Raw genomic sequence first — 24,342 nt, forward strand, 5'->3', positions numbered from 1 at the left:
ATGAGTCGAAGCCCAGAAAGGATGTCTTCTTACCGTCGTCACTTCGAGGGGACACTGGCCTCCACCTCAACACTTCAAGTTCGAGTGTCAAGCCCGTCACCCACACGCCGAGAGACCCGTCACCGCTCAGCAAGCTACAACCGCAGCGCAAGCATGGGGCGGAGAGCGCTCTCCGGCTCCAGAAAATCACGCATGACAAGGTAAGAAAAGTCATGCCGTAACACGTCTTCCCTGCTGTCGTCCAAAAGTTTTTTCTGCATTTACAAAAACACTGAAACAGTTTTCTTGCCCTAACAGCTCATTTCACCATGAAAAGGAACTGAAAATTAAGTTCTACATTTACAGTGCTTATCACACCAGTACTATTCTCTCCCAACACAGTTTACAGGAAAACAGTATTTGAAATGTTGTCATGAGTTGTTTAACTAAGTAATGTCTGTCTGATTGTATCCATTGTCCGTTGTTTGCACACAGCAGTGTGAGTATGAGTGCTCTGTGTTTGGGCGTGGGGCTGGGGTCAGGCGCCCTCGATCTCGAAGCAGCAGCAGCTGAGAACCAGGCCTTTCTCAGCACACGCACCAACGAGAGGCAAGAGATGATCACCCTGAATGACCGACTGGCTGTGTATATCGAGAGGGTAAGACTGATTCTCCAAGCTTTGCCTTTGTCCTGCCCATTCAATCACTTCCTGTCTTTCCCAGTTAAGACCACAAAGATTCCCTCTGGACTCATTTAGATCCCTCTGCTTGCTGAAACGGAGTCTGCGCATCACTGTGAGATAACAGATCAAAATACAGTTTGTAAACTGCTGCTGTCTGGTCCCTGCCCTTCCATTCCAGGTTCGCTCTCTTGAACAGCAGAATAAATTGCTGGAAGTGGAGATTGAACACCTGCAGGGTCGTTCTTTCAAACCATCAGGCCTGCGGAGGCTGTATGAGGAGCAGCTGAGAGATCTGAAGAGGATCGCTGACCAGATGAAGGTCCAGAGGGTGAGATCAAACTACAGGACAAAACAGACATCACTCTGTCATTTTAACAGGGTCCTCAGCATGTTTATACAAAATAATACCCGGTAAACAAATAAAAAGCTACTTCACCACAAACATACTGATAAATGAATACCCTAAAATATGGCCTATTTCAAAAGAAAGAAAAAACATTAGTTCCAAGAACGCTATCATCCTCCAATACAGTATCCTTTAAGTACACAGTCACTCTTAGGCTAACTGAAGGTTTTCCCACTGGTTGACACATTATACTCCACTGTCCTGAATACGCAGGACCTGGCCATAGCTGCCAAGGAGGCCATGGCTGGCCAGTTGGAGATGCTGAAGGCCAAATTTGAAGAGGCTCTTGAGGCGAGGAAGAAAGCAGAGCTGGATGTTGAAGGTTTCCGACCGGTGAGCCCCGGCCAGTCATTTGTGATTAGTTGCACTGAGCGCAGTAGGATATCAAAGTGTAATCAAACACAGTCCAAAAGGAAGTGGTGCACTGTGGATTCAGAGTGTCACTGGAGGTACGTTTCTATAGGTATAGTCCTGTTTTATAATCCCAGAATTCTCCCTCTTAGGATGTAGATGGTGCAACAGCGGCTCGTATCTCACTGGAGAAACAACTTGACAACCTGGAGGTGGAATTGGACTTTTTACAAAGGGTTCACAAAGAGGTACAGCCCCTTAAAACAGAGCACTACAGGCACCCACAGTAGACAATCTACTGCAGGTAGACTCTCATAAAGATAAACTTGTTGTCAGATCAGTGAGTTGGTTGTTTCAGTCTTTGTTTCTCCCTGACCAGGAAATGGAGGAGCTTATGGCTCAGATTTACAGCTCTGTGGCGAAAGTGGATGTGTCCTTCACGCTGCCGGACATGGCGTCTTCTCTTCAGCAGATACAGGCCCAGTATGACAGCATCGCTGCAAGGAACCTACAGGTCACATTTCTCAGCCAAATTCAGCACAAACTCGCTGTACTCTCACAGACAAAGTCAGAAATACTTTTTTTCATATTTAGGACACAGCACATCTGACTGACTTCACATGGTTTCTTGGGTCTGTGTGATTTTCTGTACATTAGGAAATGGACGCGTGGTACAAGACGAAGTTTCAGGATCTGAACAAAGCATCGACCAAACATGTCGAATCAGTCCGGAGTGTAAGAGAAGAAATGGCTGCTTTGAAGAGAGATGTGAGTGTGATCTCTCCATTTTTCATCTGGTCTGTTCTTCCAGTAATGCAGTTGGCGTTTTCATGGATGTTATTGTGTGCGTGTGGCCACAGATTCAAAGTAAAGAACGCGAGCTGGAGTCTCTGAAGACCAAGAACGAAGCTTTGATGGTGCAAATCAGGGAAGCCCAAGAAAAACATAAGAAAGAGGAGGAGGACTTACTGGTGAGGGCAAATCACTTAATGCACCATCACCATGACAACCTTTAGTAAGATGCTGTAAGTCTTATTACACTCTGAGACAGGCCTGAGTGCGTATTTTGTGCATGAACAACTTAAAGTTCCTCTACTCAAGCTGTCCTGGGGTTTGACAGGCTCATATTGAGGCACTAAAGCTGGAGCAGAAAGTCACTAAGGAGAAGATTGCTCACCTCCTCAGGGAGTACCAGGATCTGCTGAACATTAAGATGGCTCTGGAAATCGAAATCACCACATACAGGTATCAGAAAGGTGCTCTGAAAATGACTGAAAACACCCAGCTGGCATAGGTTGATCACGCCTGTTTTTACATAATATTACTTTGACATTGCCATGGCAATTCCCAGTTCAGGAATAGGCTGGGAGGGGCTTAACAGTAAGTGGAAACTCTCCGCACTGTGCTTAATTATCTAATTCAGGAAATCACATTGAAATTTGCTCTAGATAAGAGTGTCAGGTGAGTTCAGAATAAATGTCATTTAAAGGAGGTGTTGAGATTCTCATGTGTCAGGTGAGTCCAGAATAAATGTCATTTAAAGGAGGTGTTGAGATTCTCATTCTCCTGTTCCCTTTGTTTGCTTGGCAGGAAATTAATTGAAGGTGAGGACAGTCGCCTCAGTACCAAGGTCCATGGCTTGTCTCTGATGAGCAGTGCTGTGAGTGTTGCGGCCAGTGCAGGTCTGGGTGGTGCAGCTGGAGCTGCTTGGTCCAGTACTGCTGGGCAAGTCTCTGGTTCCACGACAGTGATGGCCATCTCCTCGAACGGAACCTCAACCACAGCGTCATCCTCTCAGAATCACGTGGAGAAACATGTGGAGGAATTCTCTGAGGAGCAGGCTGTGGAGATGACTGAGAGGAAGACTGTCCTTATCAGGTAGATGTCTCTGATTTCAGCACTGAACTCACGCTTTTGACACTGAATTATACAACATAGTCTCTGCTGCACTGACATACTTTAGTCATACTTTAGTCACCGAAGAAGCGCACAAAGGACGATGAAGTAAAATCCAGTTGTCTAATCAATCACATACACTCCAAAATAACATTACAGATTGTTACTCTTAAGTTAATGATTGAACTCACCAAATTTCACTTTCCTGATCTCCATCACAACAATCAAAATACATTTTTATCTGGTCATAGTCTGGTCATGTTTTATTTAAGGAGTAATATACATGAAAAACATCAGATTGATTTTGGTTGTTGTGACATAGATGGGTTAAATGCTAAGACATCATTCATTTTTTAAATGTATTAAAAAAATACAGTGTTTTGCTCTTTCATTTAAAAATAACAGTTTTAATCATGATACATCTCTGATTTGTGATACTGTAATATATCTGGCAAAGAGTAGTATAGCAGCACTAAAAAAAGGAAGAGTATGTGTATTTGGATCATGGTGAAATGCATTTTGTACAGACGTCAACTGCCATTTCTCTTTGGTTTCAGAACGGTTAAGACAGAGGAGGACACTATTCAGAGCGACACACAGGAGCGCATCATCACCATCTCTGGAGCAGCTGACGAGATGGAGTAAGATCAGAGCCCATCCCAACCATCCACTACCTCATACTTGTCTGAACCAGCTCGTCAGACGGGGACCGAATGGGCATCTGTCTGAGGAGGCCTCTGTATAAGACCTGCCATGCTGTTCTCACATTCGCAGCAGCAGTTGGTGATAACAGTATGAGGTAATAGGATGTAGACAGAAGCTGGGAAGTATGAAAGCTTTTGCTCCAAACCCACATACACCCACCTAAACGAATTCCCTAATGTTCTGATGATCGTGTGTGCTACATTTGATTTTGGAATAAAAACTCCGCAGGGAAGGAGGGGCCAATCGATCCAGACCATCGATTTCATCGTTGGCCATTTATGTCTAATATTCACAGCTGTTAACGCCGACTAGACAGTCTGCTCCCTTGGTCCTGCTGCTCTGTCTTAGCAATATTCTAACTCCCAAAGTGTGTTTAAATGCATTGCTTAATCTCCAGTGAGTCTCTTGGTTACCTTCAAATGCAAACAACAGAATAAAAAATCAAATAAAGCACTTCTGTCTCTTGCGTCCCACCTCAGAGTTTCAGTGGTTCAGACTGGAAGAGCTTGGATCTGACATTAAGTCCTAAACAAAACAACTGACACGCAATGGGCTCTCACTTTTATTGTTCAATTCTGCCAAAAGAACAAAAAAAACCAAACAAATAGTGCAAACAGTGCAGAGTCATCATGACCCAGGCTGATTTATGATTTTATTTACCGTTTCTTCATGATTCTTAAAAAAGAGAAAATAAGCTAGTTATTTTGTTCTCCCATTAAACATGTGTAAACAAGTTTTCCCGTACAAAGAACACGTTCTTCAAAAAAATCATCTTCAAGTAACCTAATCAAACACATAACAGAAATAGCAGCAGAAAATAAAAGAAAAAATGGAAAGTGTATCCACTTGATTATGAAGTCTGTCACAAAATTACAAAGACTGTTAAACCAGCAGTTAAACAATCTATCAGTCTAATAATTCCCTCCACATCTGCAATAAACTGTGACTCAGAGTTTTAAGGGTTTTGGTTCTTCTCCAACACCTCCGGCTAGGTTGTAGACTGCAAGGCTGACTTCATGTGCTAAAGCATCAGCACTCTCCTGAAAGAGAGGGACAGATACTCTGTTAAAGCTCTGACCATGCTTTCATCCAAAGGGAAACACACACCCTCCGGCGGTGACATCAGTGTACTGTAAGCATCTGTGCATGTGTGTGAGTTCAGGCCTGTGCATGTTTTTGCTCTGTGTGTTTTTGTATCTGTTTGTGTGTATATTAGTCTGGGAACATTTCTGGGTGCAGGTACCTGTGTGTCTGCCTCAGCGTAAATACGGACCACGTCTTCGGTACCAGAGGGACGAACGAAGGAGCGGGCTTGTTGGTACTTCGCGACCAGTTTGTCTATGGCTTCCTGTAGCCCAGCTGGGCTGACAACCCTGCGCTCTGCATCTGTGGTACTAATCACTCTCCTGTCTGCCACCTACAGGACAAAAGAGAATATTACACACACTGTCTCATTAACAACAGCCTTACAACTCACTTCCTCATTTCACTTTGGCCTCATATCAGTAACATACTCTGTGATTGGTCCACATGCTGGAAATTTACAACAATGAGGAGATGTTTTTTTTTTTTTTCCAAAAGCAACTAAATTACATTGAAGATCCAAATGAAAACCATAAAAGAAAAGAAACCCCTCCACTAGTGTGCAGTATTTACACACATTGTTAACACAGTAGCATCATGAGCTAGAGAGAGAGCGTGGAGGGAGCTAGCGTCAGCTAACTGACCCTCATGAAACAGAGAAGAGAAGAGTCAGAGAAGAGTCAGAGAAGAGAGTTTTGCTACAGCACTGGTTTCAGCGACGGGGAAGAGACGTCGGGGGTTTCAGACGTCGCACGGAACGTTCAGTAAGCTATCCACCTGCATCCTCTGGTCTCCACCTGCATCCTCTGGTCTCCGCCTCGCGTGACGGAGTAGTAGCAACATTCTCCGTTTCATATTCTAACATCCCCAAGTAAACAACAGCACAGAGACCTTCTTACTGCTTGCTTTATGTCAAGAGAAAATCACTGAAAGACAAGGTGTTGCCAACTTTAGATGAGTTTGTAATGAATGGTTATTGCACTGCTGATATTTCAGTAGTGCGTCTTTAAATTCTGATTTTGGGCATAACTGACATTCTGATACATTTGACTGTAATACATTATAGATGTAATAAATCTTTATATGAAGTTACTCACTACTTGAGTAGTCATTTTATGATTTACTTTTTTACTCATACTCAAGTCGTTATTTTGATGAGTACTTTTACTTCTGCTTGAGCCATTATTATTATAAAGTAATGAGTACAGTTTTTTCTTACTCATGGATAATGTTACAGTAATATATTGGTATAATGTGTAACATTACTGTAGGAGCCATTTTTTGATCATTTATTATAATTTCTTTTTTTGTATTTCTGTTTTGTAGGCATGTGCCCTCTACAGGTCAAAAGGTCTTTAAATAGGAAAGAGGGGGCAGAGGGTGTGGCTGACTAGGAGCACACAGCCTTTGACCTTGTAGTTGCTGGCTTCTTTTTCCTGTGCCCTAGTATTTTCTGTTTTTCTTATATCTAATTTAATTTAATTTTATTCTCTTGGCTAAGTGACCTGTAACATTTCAGGTCTGTAAACCAGACCTTATTTTTGGTAACTCCAAGCAAACAAGCGTCAAGAGATTCCCTAGTCAACACCAGTCGTGGCTCACAAATGGAAACAAAGTCAGGATAAATGGGCACTTCATTAGTTAAAAGCTCGTGTCTGAATCTTGAAAACCTTGTGGATTACTTGGATTATTAGAGTTCTGAAACCACATGAGGAAGAGGCGTCAGGAAAAAGACAAAGGAAAGCTGATGCCATAACACATTCACAGAAATGCCGCAGTTTGCAATAGACCTCTGCCACTTTAAAGGTTGTAAAAATATTGGAAACACAGGATAAATGAGACAGAGATTGGACGAATTCGATAGATATAAATTTCAGTTAAATTATGGACTGGATCTGAGTTGAGTTTGTTCGGACATCAAGTTATTAACTGTAACTTTCAGAAGCCCCACTTGCTAATTTTTTGCGTATTTGGACTTAAAATGATACTTCTTCATCTGTAACTCCAAGAAGTAAAACAATATTTTTTGAAAATGGACAAATGTTCTTGAAGATTTTTCCTTTTGATAATTAACAAGATGGCTGATGATAGTAAAAAAGGTGATGACACAGATGCAAACTGAACTGGAGGAAAGAGTTCCTGTCATAGAGAGATGTGAGTTGGTTTTGTGTAATGGTAGAAACATCAAACTTGGACAGCTTACATGCAGAATGGACAAAAAAGCGATCAAGAATTGTGGTACACACCTAAGAGAGTCACTATTGAAACATTTGTGGATGAGGTGGATCAATGGTTATCTGCACACAAAGATGTTGACACTGAAGATCACAAAGCCCATGATGTTGGGGTAGACCCAAACGACAGTGTTTCTATGACGATTCCTAAGAGATGATATCAGATCACAGGTTTCACTGACCTACTCAGCTTTAGGATGTGCAGAAGCGGACAAGGCTGCGCTAGGAGTTAAAGTAGCAGCACTAAGAGGCGAAACATGCCTTAGAGGATGAGGAGGAAGAATTGGCAAAAAGGCAGGAAAAAATTAAGGAGACAAAAGAAAATGTTAAGCCTTACAAGCGAATTAGATGCAACTAAGGCAAAACTTGCTGGATTAAGAGAAGTAGAAGTTAAGAGTAAAGTCTCATCTGGTGATGGAATGAATAAGTATTTGGAAGAAACATCACAGGTGGAGCTCATCGGAAAGGAACCCGATGAACTAAAGGTGGAAAGTGTGCATGCACATGCAAAAGGAATCCAAGATATTAGTGTTCGTCCTAAAACTCACACCCTCCCTCCTCAACCTGTGCAACTTCATACCCTGTGCGGCCTCATTTCCTCTCTGCCATGTGGCCCCGTACCTGGTCGGGTCAGCCCCCACACATTACACTCTCTGCTCAACCTACACAGCTGCATACCTTCCCTCACCCTACGCAACCCGCTGACAGCCAGCCTCTGGAGTCTTCACTTATCACCTACTCTGACAGCACTCCTTTAAGGCCCTCACAGGACAATGCTCATTTCTATAGTATTCTACAGAAGCAAAATGACATTACAGCTTCTCTGATAAAAGAACGGGACAAGCCGCCCTAACCATGGAAGGAGATGAAGGTGTTTCATAATGATCCAGTTGAGTGCAGGTCATTTATCAGCTCATTTGAACATCATAGAGAGCAAAATTGAACATGCAAAGGATAAACTGTATTAGCAGTATATATCAGGTCAGTCTAAAGAGCTGGTTAGAACATGTCTCTTCTTGGAACAAGAAAGAGGCTTTATGAAAGCCAAGGAATTGCTCCAAGAGCATTTTGGAAATGAAAATAGAATCTGCAGTGCATGCATTGGTAAGGCTTTGTCATGGTCCCCCATCAGAGCAGAGGATTCCCAAACCCTGGAATCATACGCTCTGGACCTCAGAGGTTATTTCAATGCCATGGAGGAAATTGCTTACACGGATGAGCTGCATCTGGCTTCCATTCTAAAATCATTAGTCAGGAAGTTGCCTTTTAAATTAAGGGAGAGATGAAGAGTAGAAGTGTGTAAACTTCAGGAAATGACCAACAGTAGAGCCAAATTCAAAAACTTAGTTGAGTTTCTTGAAAGACAAGTTAAAATCCTGACAGACCCTGTTTTTGGCAACATACAAGATCCTTCACCTAGAGCTCGAAGCATAAGGCCTACACACACAAGATCTGTGAAATTCACTGATAAAGATTTTACAACCAATGCAGCCATCATTGATGTTAACCCTACATCTCCCAAGCAGCGGAACAGCGCCTCAATAATCCATAACACACCATTTTGCCTGTTTTGCTCTGGAGAGCATCCATTAAGGTTCAAGTTTCAAGTTTATTTAGAGCCCAATATCACTGTTTACAGTCTCAAAGGGCTTTACGGGCCACAACAGTCAAAATCAAAACAGGATGGCACAACCTGACTTAATCCTCATGGCGGGCAAGAAAAAACTCCCCAAAAACCCAAAAGGGAAATGGGAAAATGGGAGAAATCTTGAGAAGGACCAGAGATAGAGGAGACCCCTCCTTGGCCAGACAGGTGTGCAATAGGTGCCGACCACGTGGGCAGTTACAATTGCAAGTAAATTGGAGCATGAACAAAGGGGATGGCGATGCTGACAGGGGGATGAAAGATGATAACACCAGGATGGATCGGTCCACAGGGCAGGAGGAGTCAGGATCACTGGTATCTCAGGAGTAGCATGTGTGGCGAGTAGCAAGTGTGGCTCGACAGAGAGAGAGAGAGAGAGAGAGACATTGTTAGATGTTCATTTCCAAATAATGGTTAAGGGAAAATATACATCATGTGCCAAGTGCAGGCGGAGACTCCAGCAAGACTAGCTAGTACAGCATAGTTAAAAGGGAGAGCTAGAAGGTAATACGGACATGATGGCACTCTGAGACACAAGGCGGCCACCCACTCCACCGTCAACAAACCTGAGTGAACATGTGAACATGTTAGAGTGGGGGGGCGACAGCATCCAAATATCCCAGTTCACCAAACATTCTATGCCTGAGAACCCTCCAGATCTGCTCCTTTGCCTAGTAAAGAGCTGTTAGCAAAAGGCTTGGCTAAACAGATAAGTTTTCAGCCTTGACTTAAACATAGAGACTGTGTCTGAGTCTCGAACGTTAATTGGGAGGCTATTCCATAACTGTGGGGCTCTGTAAGAGAAGGCTCTGCCCCCTGCTGTAGCCATCATAACTCGAGGTACCAACAAATAGCCTGCACCTTTTGATCTAAGTAGGTGTGGTGGATCATAAGAGACCAGGAGTTCGCGCAGGTACTGTGGCGCAAGACCATTTAATGCTCTATATGTTAATAGTAAGATTTTATAATCAATACGAGATTTGACTGGGAGCCAGTGCAGTGTGGATAAGATAGGGGTGATGTGATCATATCTTCTGGTTCTAGTAAGAACTCTGGCTGCTGCACACTAAACTAACTGTAGCTTATTTATACACCTATTAGAACATCCAGACAGTAAGGCATGACAATAGTCTAACCTAGAGGTAATGAAAGCATGAACCAATTTTTCAGCATCTTGAAATGACAATGCATTTTTTATCCTGTTAATATTTCTAAGATGAAAGAAGGCTATCCTGGTAATGTTATCTACATGAGCTTCAAATGAAAGACTGGAGTCAATAATTACACCAAGGTCTTGTACTGCTGCACATGATGAAAGAGAAAGGCCATCCAGAGTTACTATGTGATCGGAAAGCTTACTCCTAGCTGCATGTGATCCTACTACAAGTACTTCTGTCTTTTCAGAGTTAAGTGAGAGGACGTTAGTAAGCATCCAGTGCCTAATATCCTTTAGACATTCCTCAATTTAGTTAAGCTGGTGTCTCTCGTCTGGCTTCGCTGAGACATATAACTGTGTGTCATCAGCATAGCAGTGGAAGCCAATACCGTGTTTACGAATAATATTACCTAGAGGTAGCATATCTAAAGAAAAAAGCAGTGGGCCTAAAATAGAACCTTACGGGACTCCAATCTTTACCTCAGTATGTGCAGAGAAGTCACCATTTACATCAACAAACTGATAACGATCAGTCAAGTAGGACCTAAGCCATAAGAGGGCTGTTCCCTTAACTCCAACAACATTTTCTAGCCTATCAAGGAGAATAGTATGATCAACGGTGTCAAAGGCTGCACTGAGGTCAAGCAACACAAGCAAGGAGACACAACCCTGATCAGAGGCCAGTAATAGGTCATTTGCAGTTTTAACCAGTGCTGTCTCTGTGCTGTGATGAGGCCTAAATCCTGACTGATACATTTCATTCATGTTATTCCTATGTAGGTATGAGCATAACTGCTGTGCTACAGCCTTTTCTAGGATCTTGGAGATAAAGGGGAGGTTAGATATTGGCCTGCAGTTGGACAACTAACAGGGGTCAAGGTCAGGTTTTTTAATTAGGGGTTTGATAACTGCTAGTTTAAAAGATTTAGGTACATAGCCAGTGCTAAGGGAGGAATTGATTATTTTTAAAAGAGGTTCTATGACTACTGGTAGTATCTGCTTAAGGAAACGTGTAGGTAAGGGATCTAGTACACAAGTTGGTGATTTTGATGAAAAAATTAGTGAGGTTAATTCAGTCGCTTGAAGGGGAGTAAAACATTCTAATCGCTGATCTGATATAGTTATATTGTTATCTACAGTGTTAGTTATCAAATTATCTGGTTTTACATTTATAGTCTGAATTGTTTGCCTGATATTTTCAATTTTGCTATTGAAAAAATTCATGAAGTCATCGCCACTGTATATTGATGGTGTGCCTGTTTCCGAGGTGCTCTTATTCCCGGTGAGTTTTGATACAATATTAAATAAAAATCTAGGATTATTTTTGTTGTCTTCTATTAGGGTGGAGAGATACATTGATCTAGCGACACTAAGAGCTTTTCTATAGCTCAGGAGGCTCTCCTTCCATGCTAACTGGAATACTACCAATTTAGTTTGGCGCCATTTACGTTCTAATTTTCGAGTGGTAAGTTTTAAGGTGCGTGTGTCCATTAGACAGTTCTTAGTTTAAAAAGAAACAACACACTGAAAAGATCTCATTTTTGAAGGAAAGAGGCATTGTTTTGCATGTCTCAATTCAGGCCACATGAGCAAAGACTGCACCCAGTGACATTCATGTACTGTTTGCAGGATGCTGCATCCTACAGCACTGTACTTAGGAAAAGCTGAACATGACAAAGGAAGAGAAAACCAGGAAGCAGCTAACGAAACAAAAACGGAAAACAGCACATCGCCAGTTTCTCTCAGGGCGTGTGGTAATATTGGGGCCAGTGGGGACAGTTGTGTCATGTCCATCATACCTATGAAGATAAAATCAAACAAAGGAAACACAATAATTCAGCAATAGAGTTGCAGCAATAAGGGACGCAATTGAACTGCCTCAGTGGAACCATATTGATTCCAAATCCAACCCTGCTGACGAATTGACGAGGGCTCAAACCGTAGACAAGTTCATAAATAACAAAAGATGGCTCCATGGTCCAGAGATTCTATGGGCAGAGAGACAGAAATGGCCAGCTGACCTTAAAGCAACCTCTCCACTTTCACAGGATGACCCTGAGGTAAAAAGAACAGTAAATACAATCTGCACCAAGGAAGAAACAGCAACACAGAGACTGATGACACATTCCTCTAACTGGACAACACTGAAGGCTGCAGTTTCCTGGTATTTAAAAGTGAAGGACACATTGCAAAGGCTGATGCACAAAAGAAAACTGAGAGAAGATAAAGTGATAACAAGAGGAATGACAAAAAACATAACCAATCACACACTAGGTGGTCAGACAGTAAGTCTTAAAGAAAGCTGAAGTTGCCATAATTCATTATACCAAATCTCAGTTTTTCCCAAAGGAATTAAAAATGCTTACAACAAAAACGTCTGAAGTTAAGAAGGAAAGTGGACATTACAAACTTGACCCAGTGCTGAAAGATGGCCTGATAAGGGAAGGGGGTCGGCTGAATAGGACAGTTATAGGGGAAGAAAGAAAATTTCCTGTCATAATTCCAAAGAGCTCACATATATCCACACTCATTCAAGGAGCCATATGCTGTCCGAACTTCGCAGAGGGTACTGGATCATTAGTGTGAATTTGGCTGAAAAGAGGATGTCTGGTTTGCCTCAGGAGAGACTTCAACCTTTCTTGCCCCCCCCCCATACCAACACTGGAGTAGACTGTTTTGGACCAACTGAAATCAAACAAGGAAAGATATTTTTGAAAAGGTATGGTGTACTATTCACCTGTTTGACAAGCAGAGCAATACACACTGAAATAGGCAGCTCTCTAGACACCAGCTTATGCATCAATGCCTTGAGACAGTTTATTTGCAGAAGAGGGCGAGTGAAGTATATCAGATCAGAAAATGGAACCAATTTTGATGGAGCAAAAAGACGAGGTAGGGAAGCATTCTCTACAATAAACCAGGATAAAACTCAAAGAACATTCATGGAACGAGGCATACAGTGGACCTTTCACCCACCAGGCGCATCCCATCATGGAGGCATATGGGAAAGGCTCATAAGGTCCATAAGGCAAGTGCTCTGTTCTATTCTGAAACAACAAATCTTGGACAAGGAGGGACTCCACACAGTTTTATGTGAAGTGGATGCTGTTTTAAACAGTCGTCCTCTAACAACAGTTTCAGATGACCCAAAAGATTTGCATCCACTAACACCTAATAATCTTTTGCTCCCCAACACTAAACCCATTCTCCCACCTGATGTCTTTGACTAAAGTGATCTGTACGCCAGACGCCGCTGGAGGCAAGTACAATACTTGGCCAACCTCTTTTGGAAACGCTGGACACTAGAATACCTGCCAGTTCTCCAAGAGCGCCAAAAGCGGAACAAATTAAAAAGGAACTTTCAGTGCGGTGACATTGTTTTGGTGGTGGGTCCAGCTTCACCAAGAGGATCATGGGTTTTGGGGAACGTACCTGAAGTCTACTCTGACTGTAAAGGACTAGTACGTACCGTAAAGATTAAAACCCACAAATAGTGTGATAGAAAGGCCAATTACCAAAAAGTGTCTGACGCTGGAAGGTGAAGAATAAGAGGCCCTCAACATCCAAGATGACACAAAAGTGTTTGGTATTGTACAACATTGTGATTATTGTGTATATATATTAAGATTATATATATTAAGCTCTTACTTTATTAATTTTGTAACAGTTTTGTTCACAAAGCACAATTAGGGGCTGGTTGTGTAGAAGCCATTTTTTGATTTTGATCAAGTCATGGGTAATGTTACAGTAATATATCAGTATAATGTGTAACAGTACTGTCATGGATAATGTTACAGTAATATATCAGTATAATGAGTAACATTACTGGCATGGGTAATGTTACCGTAATATATCAGTATAATATGAAATATTACTGTCATGGGTAATGTCACAGTAATATATCATTATAATGTGTAACAGTACTGTCATGGGTAATGTTACAGTAATATATCAGTATAATATGAAATATTACTGTCATGGGTAATGTTACAGTAATATATCAGTACAATGAGTAGCATTACTGTCATGGGTAATGTTACAGTAATATATCAGTACAATGAGTAACATTACTGTCATGGATAATGTCACAGTAATATATCAGTATAATGTGTAACAGTACTGTCATGGGTAATGTTACAGTAATATATCAGTATAATGAGTAACATTACTGTCATGGGTAATGTTACAGTAATATATCAGTATAATGTGTAACATTACTGTCATGGGTAATGTTACAGTAATATATCAGTATAATGTGTAACAGTACTGTCATGGGTAATGTTACAGTAATATATCAGTATAATGTGTAACAGTACTGTGATGGGTAATGTTACAGTAATATATCAGTATAATGTGTAACATTACTGTCATGGGTAATGTTACAGTAATATATCAGTATAATGTGTAACAGTACTGTGATGGGTAATGTTACAGTAATATATCAGTATAATGTGTAACAGTACTGTCATGGGTAATGTTACAGTAATATATCAGTATAATGTGTAACAGTACTGAACACACAGTGAGCACAGACAGATATTCTGAGCCACTGAGCACTTTGGTGGAGCGTTGAACACTGAAAAATTCAAATGTACAGAAGTTGGTGAAGAGAGTGGCGTAACTGGACGACAACTACACGTATCTGAGTGTCTGTAAAACTATAACCAGTGGCCACATTTAGACAACACAAAGTTCAGTCTGCCCCTCATAAAATGAGAACATTCCACTGTTCCACTATTCACTATTCAACTCCTAATTCTTTCTTTTGTTTATCTGTCACTTCTCCTATGACCATTTGAACATTTTGGCTCAGCAAATGAATTGCTAATGTTAGACGTTAATAAACAAGTTTGTGAGATCAAATATGAGCTGGAAGAAGCTTATCTGAGTTAATGTTTATACTTATATATTGTAAAGAAGCTTATCTGAGCTAATGTTTACATTGATATATTCTAACCCTGGCCGCACAAAAAGCCTTATTAGGGACGATGAAGAAGTGTACTGAATTAAACTGAGAGAAATGAAGTGCAGTTACAGCCAGGATGAAACAAAATCAAACAGGTAGTAATCACTTACTCTCACACACACACACACACACACACACACAGTCACAAAAACCTTGACTTTGAGTTGTCTGTTGGGCAGGTCTGTGTACATGGCATCCCAGTCCTGGACACCCATCCCCCTGACAGCCAGCACTGCTTCTATCAACAGCATGTCTGACAGAGCATCACCCACAGTCTGTGGAGATAGAGAGAGAGAGAGAGAGAGAGAGAGAGACAGAGAGACAAAGAGGGAGAGACAGAGAGAGAGAGCGAGACAGAGAGAGAGAGAGAGAGACAGAGAGACAAAGAGGGAGAGACAGAGAGAGAGAGACAGAGAGACAAAGAGGGAGAGAGAGAGAGAGAGAGAGAGAGAGAGAGAGAGAGAGACAGAGACAGAGACAGAGAGAGAGAGAGAGAGAGAGAGAGAGATCATGGGGGATTCTGAAGCCAGCTGATATGATGAACAGTTATAGCTTGTATGGAGGTCCATGCTGTTTCCTCAGACTCGCCCACAGCAGGCAGCACATCTATGTGACTGAGTCCCTGTGTGGACATACAGTGGCTACACTGGGATTGAAACATTCTCTCAAGCTTTGTTAATTTTTTATATGACATCTGTTCTGTCCTGAATTTTCTAACAAGTTGTAGGCCATTGTTTTTTCTTCACCAGAAATAACGTCTTTCCTCTGCTAAACAAATATTATCATATATTCACTGGACAAGTGCAGCTGCGCGTCCCACATCTGTTAGATGAAAAGGCTGATGAGGCGGAGCTTGTTACTGATGACTGAGGTTGAGTCTGTGTTTGTATCAGGCGGATGAGGTTGACTGTGAGGTTGAGTCTGTGTTTGTACCTGGTTGATGAGGTTGACTGTGAAGTTGAAAATGTGTTTGTACCTGGTTGATGAGGTTGACTGTGAAGTTGAAAATGTGTTTGTACTTGGTTGATGAGGTTGACTGTGAAGTTGAAAATGTGTTTGTACTTGGTTGATGAGGTTGACTGTGAAGTTGAAAATGTGTTTGTACCTGGTTGATGAGGTTGACTGTGAAGTTGAAAATGTGTTTGTACCTGGTTGATGAGGTTGACTGTGAAGTTGAAAATGTGTTTGTACCTGGTTGATGAGGTTGACTGTGTTGTCCAGTAGCTGGATGGCATGTTTTTTCTCGTTGGTGATATCTGGGCTCTTGGCCAGCTGGTGGATCTGCTCCTCAGCTGCTCTACTGAACAAAACCTGGGACAGGCCAAAGAACAGACATGTAACAAAACCTCGAGAAACTGTAAATCTTCATCAACTACATTTTCAATTTCATAAATGATTTTCTCATTCACAAATAGATCAACATACATCTACCTGTCATGGAACTAGTCATACAGTTTTATATCCTGTACAAACACCACTCAGAGATCATTTCCAACAACGGGAGGATAATTCAGATGAAAACCTCAAATTTTCAAAGAAATGTGCAATTTTCAAGTAACTGTTATGCATAAGTCTTGTCTTCCTTAAACTTTAATAAACAATGACCTGGATATTTTGTCATTTATATGGACAATTATGTCCTTTGCTAATCTTTGCTATTACTATATAAATGAGGTTTGTAATAAGGTTTGGTGGTTAAAAGGGTTAGGGTTTGGTGGTTCATATGTTTGGTATGGAGATGCTCACCGTTCCGTGTCCATTGGCCTCAAAGTAAACCCCAACGTCAAACTTCTGTGCCGCATGATGGAGGTGCTTTACGCCCGTCTTCGTACAGACCACTGTCATCTGGAATAAAAGCAAAAAACCGAAAAGTCAGCATTAAGAAATATACCACCCTAAACAACTTTCAAGTTTCAATACACAGGCTGAACGCTTTCCATTAACTACTCCTATATAAAAGTGTACCAGACACATTTGACATGGTCCACTGCTTCATGCATTCATGTTTGGCATGAAATACGTTATAATATCTGTTTATGGGCTGAGCCGTGACTCCTTGGTGTGGGTTGTAGATTTTCAGTCTTAGGACAGAGAACCTTCATGGTGTCCTCCAGGAATCTGGTGGAGCTCCCGTTAGCGTACGCTGTCTGAACCGCTGCTACCTGCAGGTCCAGACCTGCCTACAGAAAAACACAAACAAACACAGAAACACATACTCTTATATCACCAATGTTCCACCCAGCATTAAGATTCTCTAAACTTAAATGACAAATCATTGGTTTATTACGAATAGCTTGACCATTCACTGATCATCTCACTGGTTTTGACCATTCACTGATCATCTCACTGGTTTTGACCATTCACTGATCATCTCACTGGTTTTGACCATCCATTGATCATCTCACTGGTTTTGTTTATGTTACGTTTCACATTACTTTCCACCATATACATATATGTGTGTGTGTGTGTGTGTGTGTGTGTGTGTGTGTGTGTGTGTGTGTGTGTGTATGTGTGTGTATGAGAGTGTGTGAGAGTGTGTGTGTGTGTGTGTGTGAGTGTGTGTGAGTGTGTGTGTGTGTGTGTGTGTGAGTGTGTGAGAGTGTGAGAGTGTGAGAGTGTGTGTGAGAGTGTGTGAGTGTGTGTGTGTGTGTGTGAGAGTGTGTGTGTGTGTGAGAGTGTGTGTGTGTGTGAGAGTGTGAGTGTGTGAGTGTGTGTGTGTGTGTGTGTGTGAGTGTTTGAGAGTGTGTGTGTGTGTGTGAGAGTGTGAGTGTGAGTGTGTGAGAGTGTGAGAGTGTGAGTGTGTGTGTGTGTGTGAGAGTGAGAGTGTGAGTGTGTGAGAGTGTGAGTGTGTGTGAGTGTTTGTGTCTGTGTGTGTGTGAGCGTGTGTTTGTGCACATGCAGTGGCACCTCTGTGATCAGTTCTTTTAGGAATGTGCTAATTAGTGTTGCAATCTTGTCCCCATCCAGAAGATGAAAGTGTCCGTCTGAGTTGGTGTAGTAATATACGATCCGGTCAGCGTCTCCATCGAAGGAGCAACAGCGTTCCCCGACTTCCATCTGTATCCCTGGAGCGGCAGGGCCGAGGAGAGAGACAGACTTACACAGTGGAACATAAGAACGGTTTTTATGAGCCTCCAGCGCTGCTCCTAAGACAGAACAGCAACTGCACGCGTCCAAAGATCTACTCAAATTTAACTACAAACATTATTTACACTGATGCTGGGAAAATCCACAATGGCAGCATGACAGAGCCGAAAAAACGGTCAAAGAGATGGAAAAGACATCTTCCCCTCCGACATTCACACCTACAGTAATGTTGTTAGCACAGACTGTGGGTATAAGTGAACCCTGCCGTCACAGGCGCGGTGAGGAGTGGCTGACAGAGACAGACCTTGGGGGGGTTTCTGTTGCACTTTGACGTAGTCGGCGCCACACAGGTGGTTCAGTTTGCCGGTGCTTCCGTCATTGAACAGCGCCACCAGAAGCTGCTTCTGCAGAAATGCCTCCAACTCTCTCAGCTTCAGTGCACCAATACCATTAGCACCATCCACCAGCAAACGCCTCTGTGCATTAGCATGAACGGGAGCCTTAAAGAGTCAAACAAGTTAGAGATTCTGCATGTGAAGAGGTTTTTGGGGAGGTTTACCTGTGAACAAACAACTGATGCCCAGTGCGTCGAACTGGGCTCTTTAAGCAGGAAAAAAAAAAACAGTTTTTCAAAGTGTTCAGAGAAGATTTGACAGACTGAGTTATTACTCTGGATTATCAAATGCTACATGTCAATCACTGACTAAACTTAGAGAATCTCCTGAGTGTTATTCTAAACTAATTTATTGTATAATGATTATTGTATGCCTGTAAGATACACAGACACACTCCTGGTAAAATAACAAGAAACAAAACAAAAAAGAAACAAAAACAGAAAAAACTACTGAACGTTAATCTAAACTAATTTTTATAAAAAAAACAATTTGAAAAGTCAAATTGTATCTGCACAAGTTAATCGTGTCAAAATCAAAGCAAAATTCTGAGGTGAAAATACTGTTGCCTTTTTCATGTCTTTCAGTCATGTCCCTCTTGACCTGCACTATCTGTGTGAAAAGGAAAAAACAGGCTTCTCATTTTCTCATGTTAATTTTCATTTTCCTCAGAATATTCTTCCATACAACTGTGTTTCCCTGCCCTTTCCTACGGTCAGACTTAAGAGTGTGTGTGGGGAGGAGACCTCAGGTCTACTGCTGATTGGACATTGGCTCTTACATTCTTGGTGAGGTGCAGGAAGGCCTGGGAATGCTTTTTGTAGTAGTCTTCCAGTGTGGCACTGCCTTGTGTATTCTGACAATACACCATATAGTGCAGCTGGGGTGTGGTCACCAGCCCGTAGTCTTCAAACAAACAGAAAAAAATATAAACAAAAACAAAGCAATCAGAAAAAAAGCCCAGAGGAGTGTCTGTGCAGTTAAACCAATATAATGACACATTACGGTGGACAGCCTGGTGCTAGCTGACGTCTTTCATCATTACAGAGTGCGGCCTAAATGGAGTTATGAATCCACTGTGTGAAGTGAATGAGGGCCTGTTTCCATTGAACTGACACTGAGGTAAACAGACATTACTGCAGTTCTCTAACTGCCCACGTCTCTGAGGCAATCTCGAGCCAGAACCATTGGCTTCAGCACCGAGGGCCTCAAAAACCCAGTGGAATGAAAATGAGTGATGAGCAGGTGGAGAGGTGGAGAGAGTGAGAGGTGGAGAGAGTGAGAGGTGGAGCATGGTGAGATTTTGTCAACTTACCGTGAAAGTGACTGCCGAGGCACTGAACTCCATCAAACACCGCCCGTGATAGACTCTCACTGCTCGGCCTGATGGGAAACAACAGCACCACCAACAAAGTCAGAGGAAATGAGTGACCAAGCTGACACTGATACAAGACTTCATAAACCATACCTTCCCAACCGTGAGCAGTGCAACCCAGGTATTACCAAACATGAGCTCCTCAGTGTCATTCCTGCCATCATATCACCAGTTATAGGCATTAAAAACACAGTTATCAATAACTCAGCTGATAAACATCTAACAAACAATTATTCATTCAAATTACTTTGAAAACATTAATTTATCTCTTAATACAGTCAAATTATAAGTTCAGTTAAAACTGAAAATTACCATAAGAGACCCTAGAGATAATGTAAAGATTTATTGAAAGTAGATTTGAAAATTTTGTCTTACTTCTGTTGTTTTATCTGAATTAAACCATTAACAATGCCATCAGAGTATGACCAGACTGACAGCATGAAGACAGAGCATGACCAGACTGACAGCGTGAAGACAGAGCATGACCACACTGCCAGCGTGAAGACAGAGCATGACCAGACTGACAGCGTGAAGACAGAGCATGACCAGACTGACAGCGTGACCAGACTGACAGCGTGAAGACAGAGCATGACCAGACTGACAGCGTGAAGACAGAGCATGACCAGACTGCCAGCGTGAAGACAGAGCATGACCAGACTGACAGCATGACCAGACTCACAGCGTGAAGACAGAGCATGACCAGACTGACAGCATGACCAGACTGACAGCGTGAAGACAGAGTATGACCAGACTGACAGCGTGAAGACAGAGCATGACCAGACTGACAGCGTGAAGACAGAGCATGACCAGACTGACAGCATGACCAGACTCACAGCGTGAAGACAGAGCATGACCAGACTGACAGCATGACCAGACTGCCAGCGTGAAGACAGAGTATGACCAGACTGACAGCGTGAAGACAGAGCATGACCAGACTGACAGCGTGAAGACAGAGCATGACCAGACTGACAGCGTGAAGACAGAGCATGACCAGACTGACAGCATGACCAGACTGACAGCGTGATGACAGAGCATGACCAGACTGACAGCGTGATGACAGAGCATGACCAGACTGACAGCGTGAAGACAGAGCATGACCAGACTGACAGCGTGAAGACAGAGCATGACCAGACTGACAGCGTGAAGACAGAGCATGCTGGGAAAACTGGGGGATACCTTGTGTCTCGCCCCACGATGACTCGGGCCTCCTGGCTCATGTCAATGGTCTCTTTCTTCACGATGTCATTCAGAGAGTGAAGGAGCTCTTCCTGTTCAGCGTTGGCCAGCTGACTGGCATACTCCTCCCAGGTCAGAGCCACCATCTCCCCCATTGGGTCGATTAACTTGACCCCGTTATCATCCTGACAGAACAGAATGCATTCAGACTGGTCTTCAAAGGAAAACAATCCAAAAGGTCCTCGGCATCCAGTCTGCCGAAGACCGGGATTTAAAAGAGCACTGGTGTCAGACAGGTGTTACCCTCACACAAAACTGGGATATAAAGCGAAAATATGTTCTCTCCCATTAAAACAATTATATGTTTACAGATATGGATATGTGAAAAGAGAAAGATCAGAGTTCCATCCTGGACTAAAAGGTTTTATCACAGATTTTAAACAGTGCAGCTCAAACCAGCCCTGCCGCATTAGTAATTTACAAACAGTTTAAAACATAAAGTGAGATAATGTAACGTACTGTAAAGTAAAATATACTGTCTAACTTCAAAGATCACTTCCAGAGTGTCAGATACATTTGCTCTGAAAGTGTCAGAGGTGTACACCTCTTTTGTATGTTCCATAGAGTATGTTTAAATATACACTCATCCTTGGTCAGATAAACAGGTTGTGTGATAAGCAAATAGAGTACATCTGGTCACCTCTGGGTTGTGAGATGCTGTGACCATGACGCCAATGGTGGATCTAGTCTTCTTTGATCTCAGAACTGCCAGCAAACCCATGCGAAACATAACGTGGTCCAGGTGTTTGGCGGTAGTCCTGAACCCTGCGGTGCCATACTGCAGCTTCAGCCCTGTTGGCTTTGGGTGGAGCTTGGACTTGCGAGACACTTCCTCAAACTCAGCCATTACTCCTGACAGATGAAGGTGCAGTTTGTTTAATGTGCATGGTGTGGTGTGTATATGTACCATAGAGGTGTGTCTTTAGTGTGTAGATTGGACAGGCTGATTTCTGTGTTGAGTTGTGCTGTGTCTGGGTGGTGTGTTTAGTTTTCAGGTGCACAGTAGGTTTCTAAACTGTGATGTGCGTTCTTGTACAGGTAGACAGGTAGATTTAATAGCCGGGGCATTGATGCATGGTTGCTATGGAAATGTTCAAGAATAAAAAATAACTGATGGACAAGGGTAGAATTTAAAAGAGATAGAATGACAAGCTATCTGGAGCTGTGATACTAACTGCATCCACCAGGAAGTGAGTAGTCAGGAGAAGAAGAAGAAGAGGGAGAAGAAGAAGAAGAAGAAGAAGAAGAAGAAGACTGAACAAAAGCACTAACATACTCCAGTCAGCGGACGTGTCGGCTGTTACATTATTTTTCGCTCTGCTCTGAGAGGCAAAGTAGCCCACTGTGTCGTCCCTTTAAAGTCACTACACCGGGAATCTCTGAATCTGTGCACCACCACTAATGACAATTCTCCACAGACTGCGAGCTGTACACTGAAATAATAACTAGTGTTACTTCTGTGATCTGCACACACAATCAAAGGTAACTTGTAGGCTGCAACAAGTAATGCAAATTTAATTGCTGGATAGAATCCCTGTAAATCAACCGAGCAAGTCATGTAAACTGATTGTACGAGTAAGTCGACAGCGCGGAAACTGTAGTGTCACATCAACTGTCTCCATTCAATAATTCGAAAAGGTGGAAGTCTTACAAATGACACTTACCAAATTACAAACGTATAAACTGTCTCGTAACAGAGCAGGTTCCACGTCGACTGACTACGTGCTGAGTTCCGGGTATGTAACTCCGGCAGTTCACTTACATACGGAATGTCCGGCTCGGTGAGGGCCATGTAGAGAGAGAGTCGCGTAAACGGAAGTTCAAGATGCTTGAACGTCACGTGATTCACGTAGACTTCAGATAGTTCCAAGAATAGTTCCAATTTACAATATTTATGTAGCACGCCGGCATGTGTATGTAGTTACATCAGTATGTTTTTTTAAAAAGTGGAATTCGTTAAAATCTATTGTTAATTTCAACCTGTTCCCCCTAATCCACTAACAACTAAACTAATGATTCACAAAATAATTAACACCAGTCGCGTAAACAGAGTAAATGATTAGCAGTATCATTTTGTGATAGTATTATTTTTCTTTAATAAACAACCTAACATTTGGTATACCAACACGCTCTTGTAATTTATGGATAATTGTACTTTCCGCTCCCTGCCTGACGTCAGGAAATGATCATTTCAAATGCGCTCATCTGAAAACACTGAAACACCGTGGATTGTCTGAAACCTGTGTGCCATAGCGAAATTGTTTACCAGGATGGCAATTATCTGAATAATTACTGAAAAAGTAATCAGTTAATGTGTTTCACATTGTAGCTTTCTTGTGTTACGAAATTCAAATAAAAAAACGGAACTAAAGATATAGAAATCTATCTCAATGTCTGAGAATAAACATTTAGGTTCGAAAAAACGCATCATCGCATCATCGTTGAATGCAATGCACTATTAAAAAAAAAAAGTACATGGTACTGGCCTTGGTTCCGTTCCCTCAACCAATGAGAGGCTTGTTCATGGTGAAACAAAACAGGGCTAAATTCGTTTAGTGCAGCGCGGTGAGCGCAATCCCTTTCCAACACGTAGACCTACATCTAGATCTGTCCACACACACCTCCAAAAATTAACACAGATATTTCATTTCTTTTTAAATCAGTAACATCAGTTCTTTATAATATTCAGATCTGCCACAGCCTTGGAAATAACCATGGACGGACAGCCCCTGATACAGCTGATGGTCAAAGGACATTATAAATTCATTTGAATCCCCTGTCACAGTGACCTCAAACTAAGCTCTATACTCCGCTTAAATGTTTGACATTGCAGATTCATACAATTAGCAAAAGATTTCACTTCACCTGTTTAATACTGTGTTCAAAATATCTTTTGCTAGAATTCATTTTACACAAATTAGATTTATTTTAAATACATTATTCGATTTGCACACGGTATGCCATGCGCAGGGGTCCAACTTTCTCTGTTCTTAACAAATCTATGCGCGCGTGAGCGTTCGTCTCTTTGCTGATATATGATGATAAACCTAAATAACTTGCGTGCAACTGCACACATAACTGCTGCGCATAAGCTAGATCCACTCTGTTAACCCTGCGCAGGCTCGCGTGCATAACTGTAGCTTCCCTCC

At 42.1% G+C, this 24,342-nt stretch overlaps 2 protein-coding genes across 2 annotated transcripts; one reads left to right on the top strand and one right to left on the bottom strand.

The window, feature by feature from the left end:
- Nucleotides 1–3,959, top strand: ngs (notochord granular surface). The gene is made up of 11 exons (XM_030783322.1): nucleotides 1–200; nucleotides 475–637; nucleotides 840–989; nucleotides 1,281–1,400; nucleotides 1,571–1,666; nucleotides 1,798–1,932; nucleotides 2,076–2,186; nucleotides 2,279–2,389; nucleotides 2,539–2,663; nucleotides 3,009–3,296; nucleotides 3,872–3,959. The coding sequence occupies exons 1-11, from the start codon at nucleotides 1–3 to the stop codon at nucleotides 3,957–3,959; spliced, it is 1,587 nt and encodes a 528-aa protein (XP_030639182.1).
- A 625-nt stretch (nucleotides 3,960–4,584) lies between these two features.
- pgm3 (phosphoglucomutase 3) lies at nucleotides 4,585–22,932 on the bottom strand. Its single transcript, XM_030781694.1, has 13 exons — nucleotides 22,858–22,932; nucleotides 21,834–22,045; nucleotides 21,134–21,318; nucleotides 19,898–19,965; nucleotides 19,364–19,488; nucleotides 18,495–18,690; nucleotides 18,011–18,168; nucleotides 17,200–17,283; nucleotides 16,850–16,948; nucleotides 16,295–16,414; nucleotides 15,256–15,378; nucleotides 5,263–5,436; nucleotides 4,585–5,059 (listed from the first exon to the last, which is right to left on the bottom strand). Exons 2-13 carry the CDS (start codon nucleotides 22,038–22,040, stop codon nucleotides 4,967–4,969), a joined length of 1,632 nt encoding a protein of 543 aa, XP_030637554.1. The 5' UTR covers nucleotides 22,041–22,045; nucleotides 22,858–22,932; the 3' UTR covers nucleotides 4,585–4,966.
- Nucleotides 22,933–24,342: the final 1,410 nt, after the last annotated feature.

This window comes from Chanos chanos, chromosome 8 (genome assembly GCF_902362185.1).
Source record: "Chanos chanos chromosome 8, fChaCha1.1, whole genome shotgun sequence".
NCBI classification, from domain to species: Eukaryota; Metazoa; Chordata; class Actinopteri; order Gonorynchiformes; family Chanidae; genus Chanos; species Chanos chanos.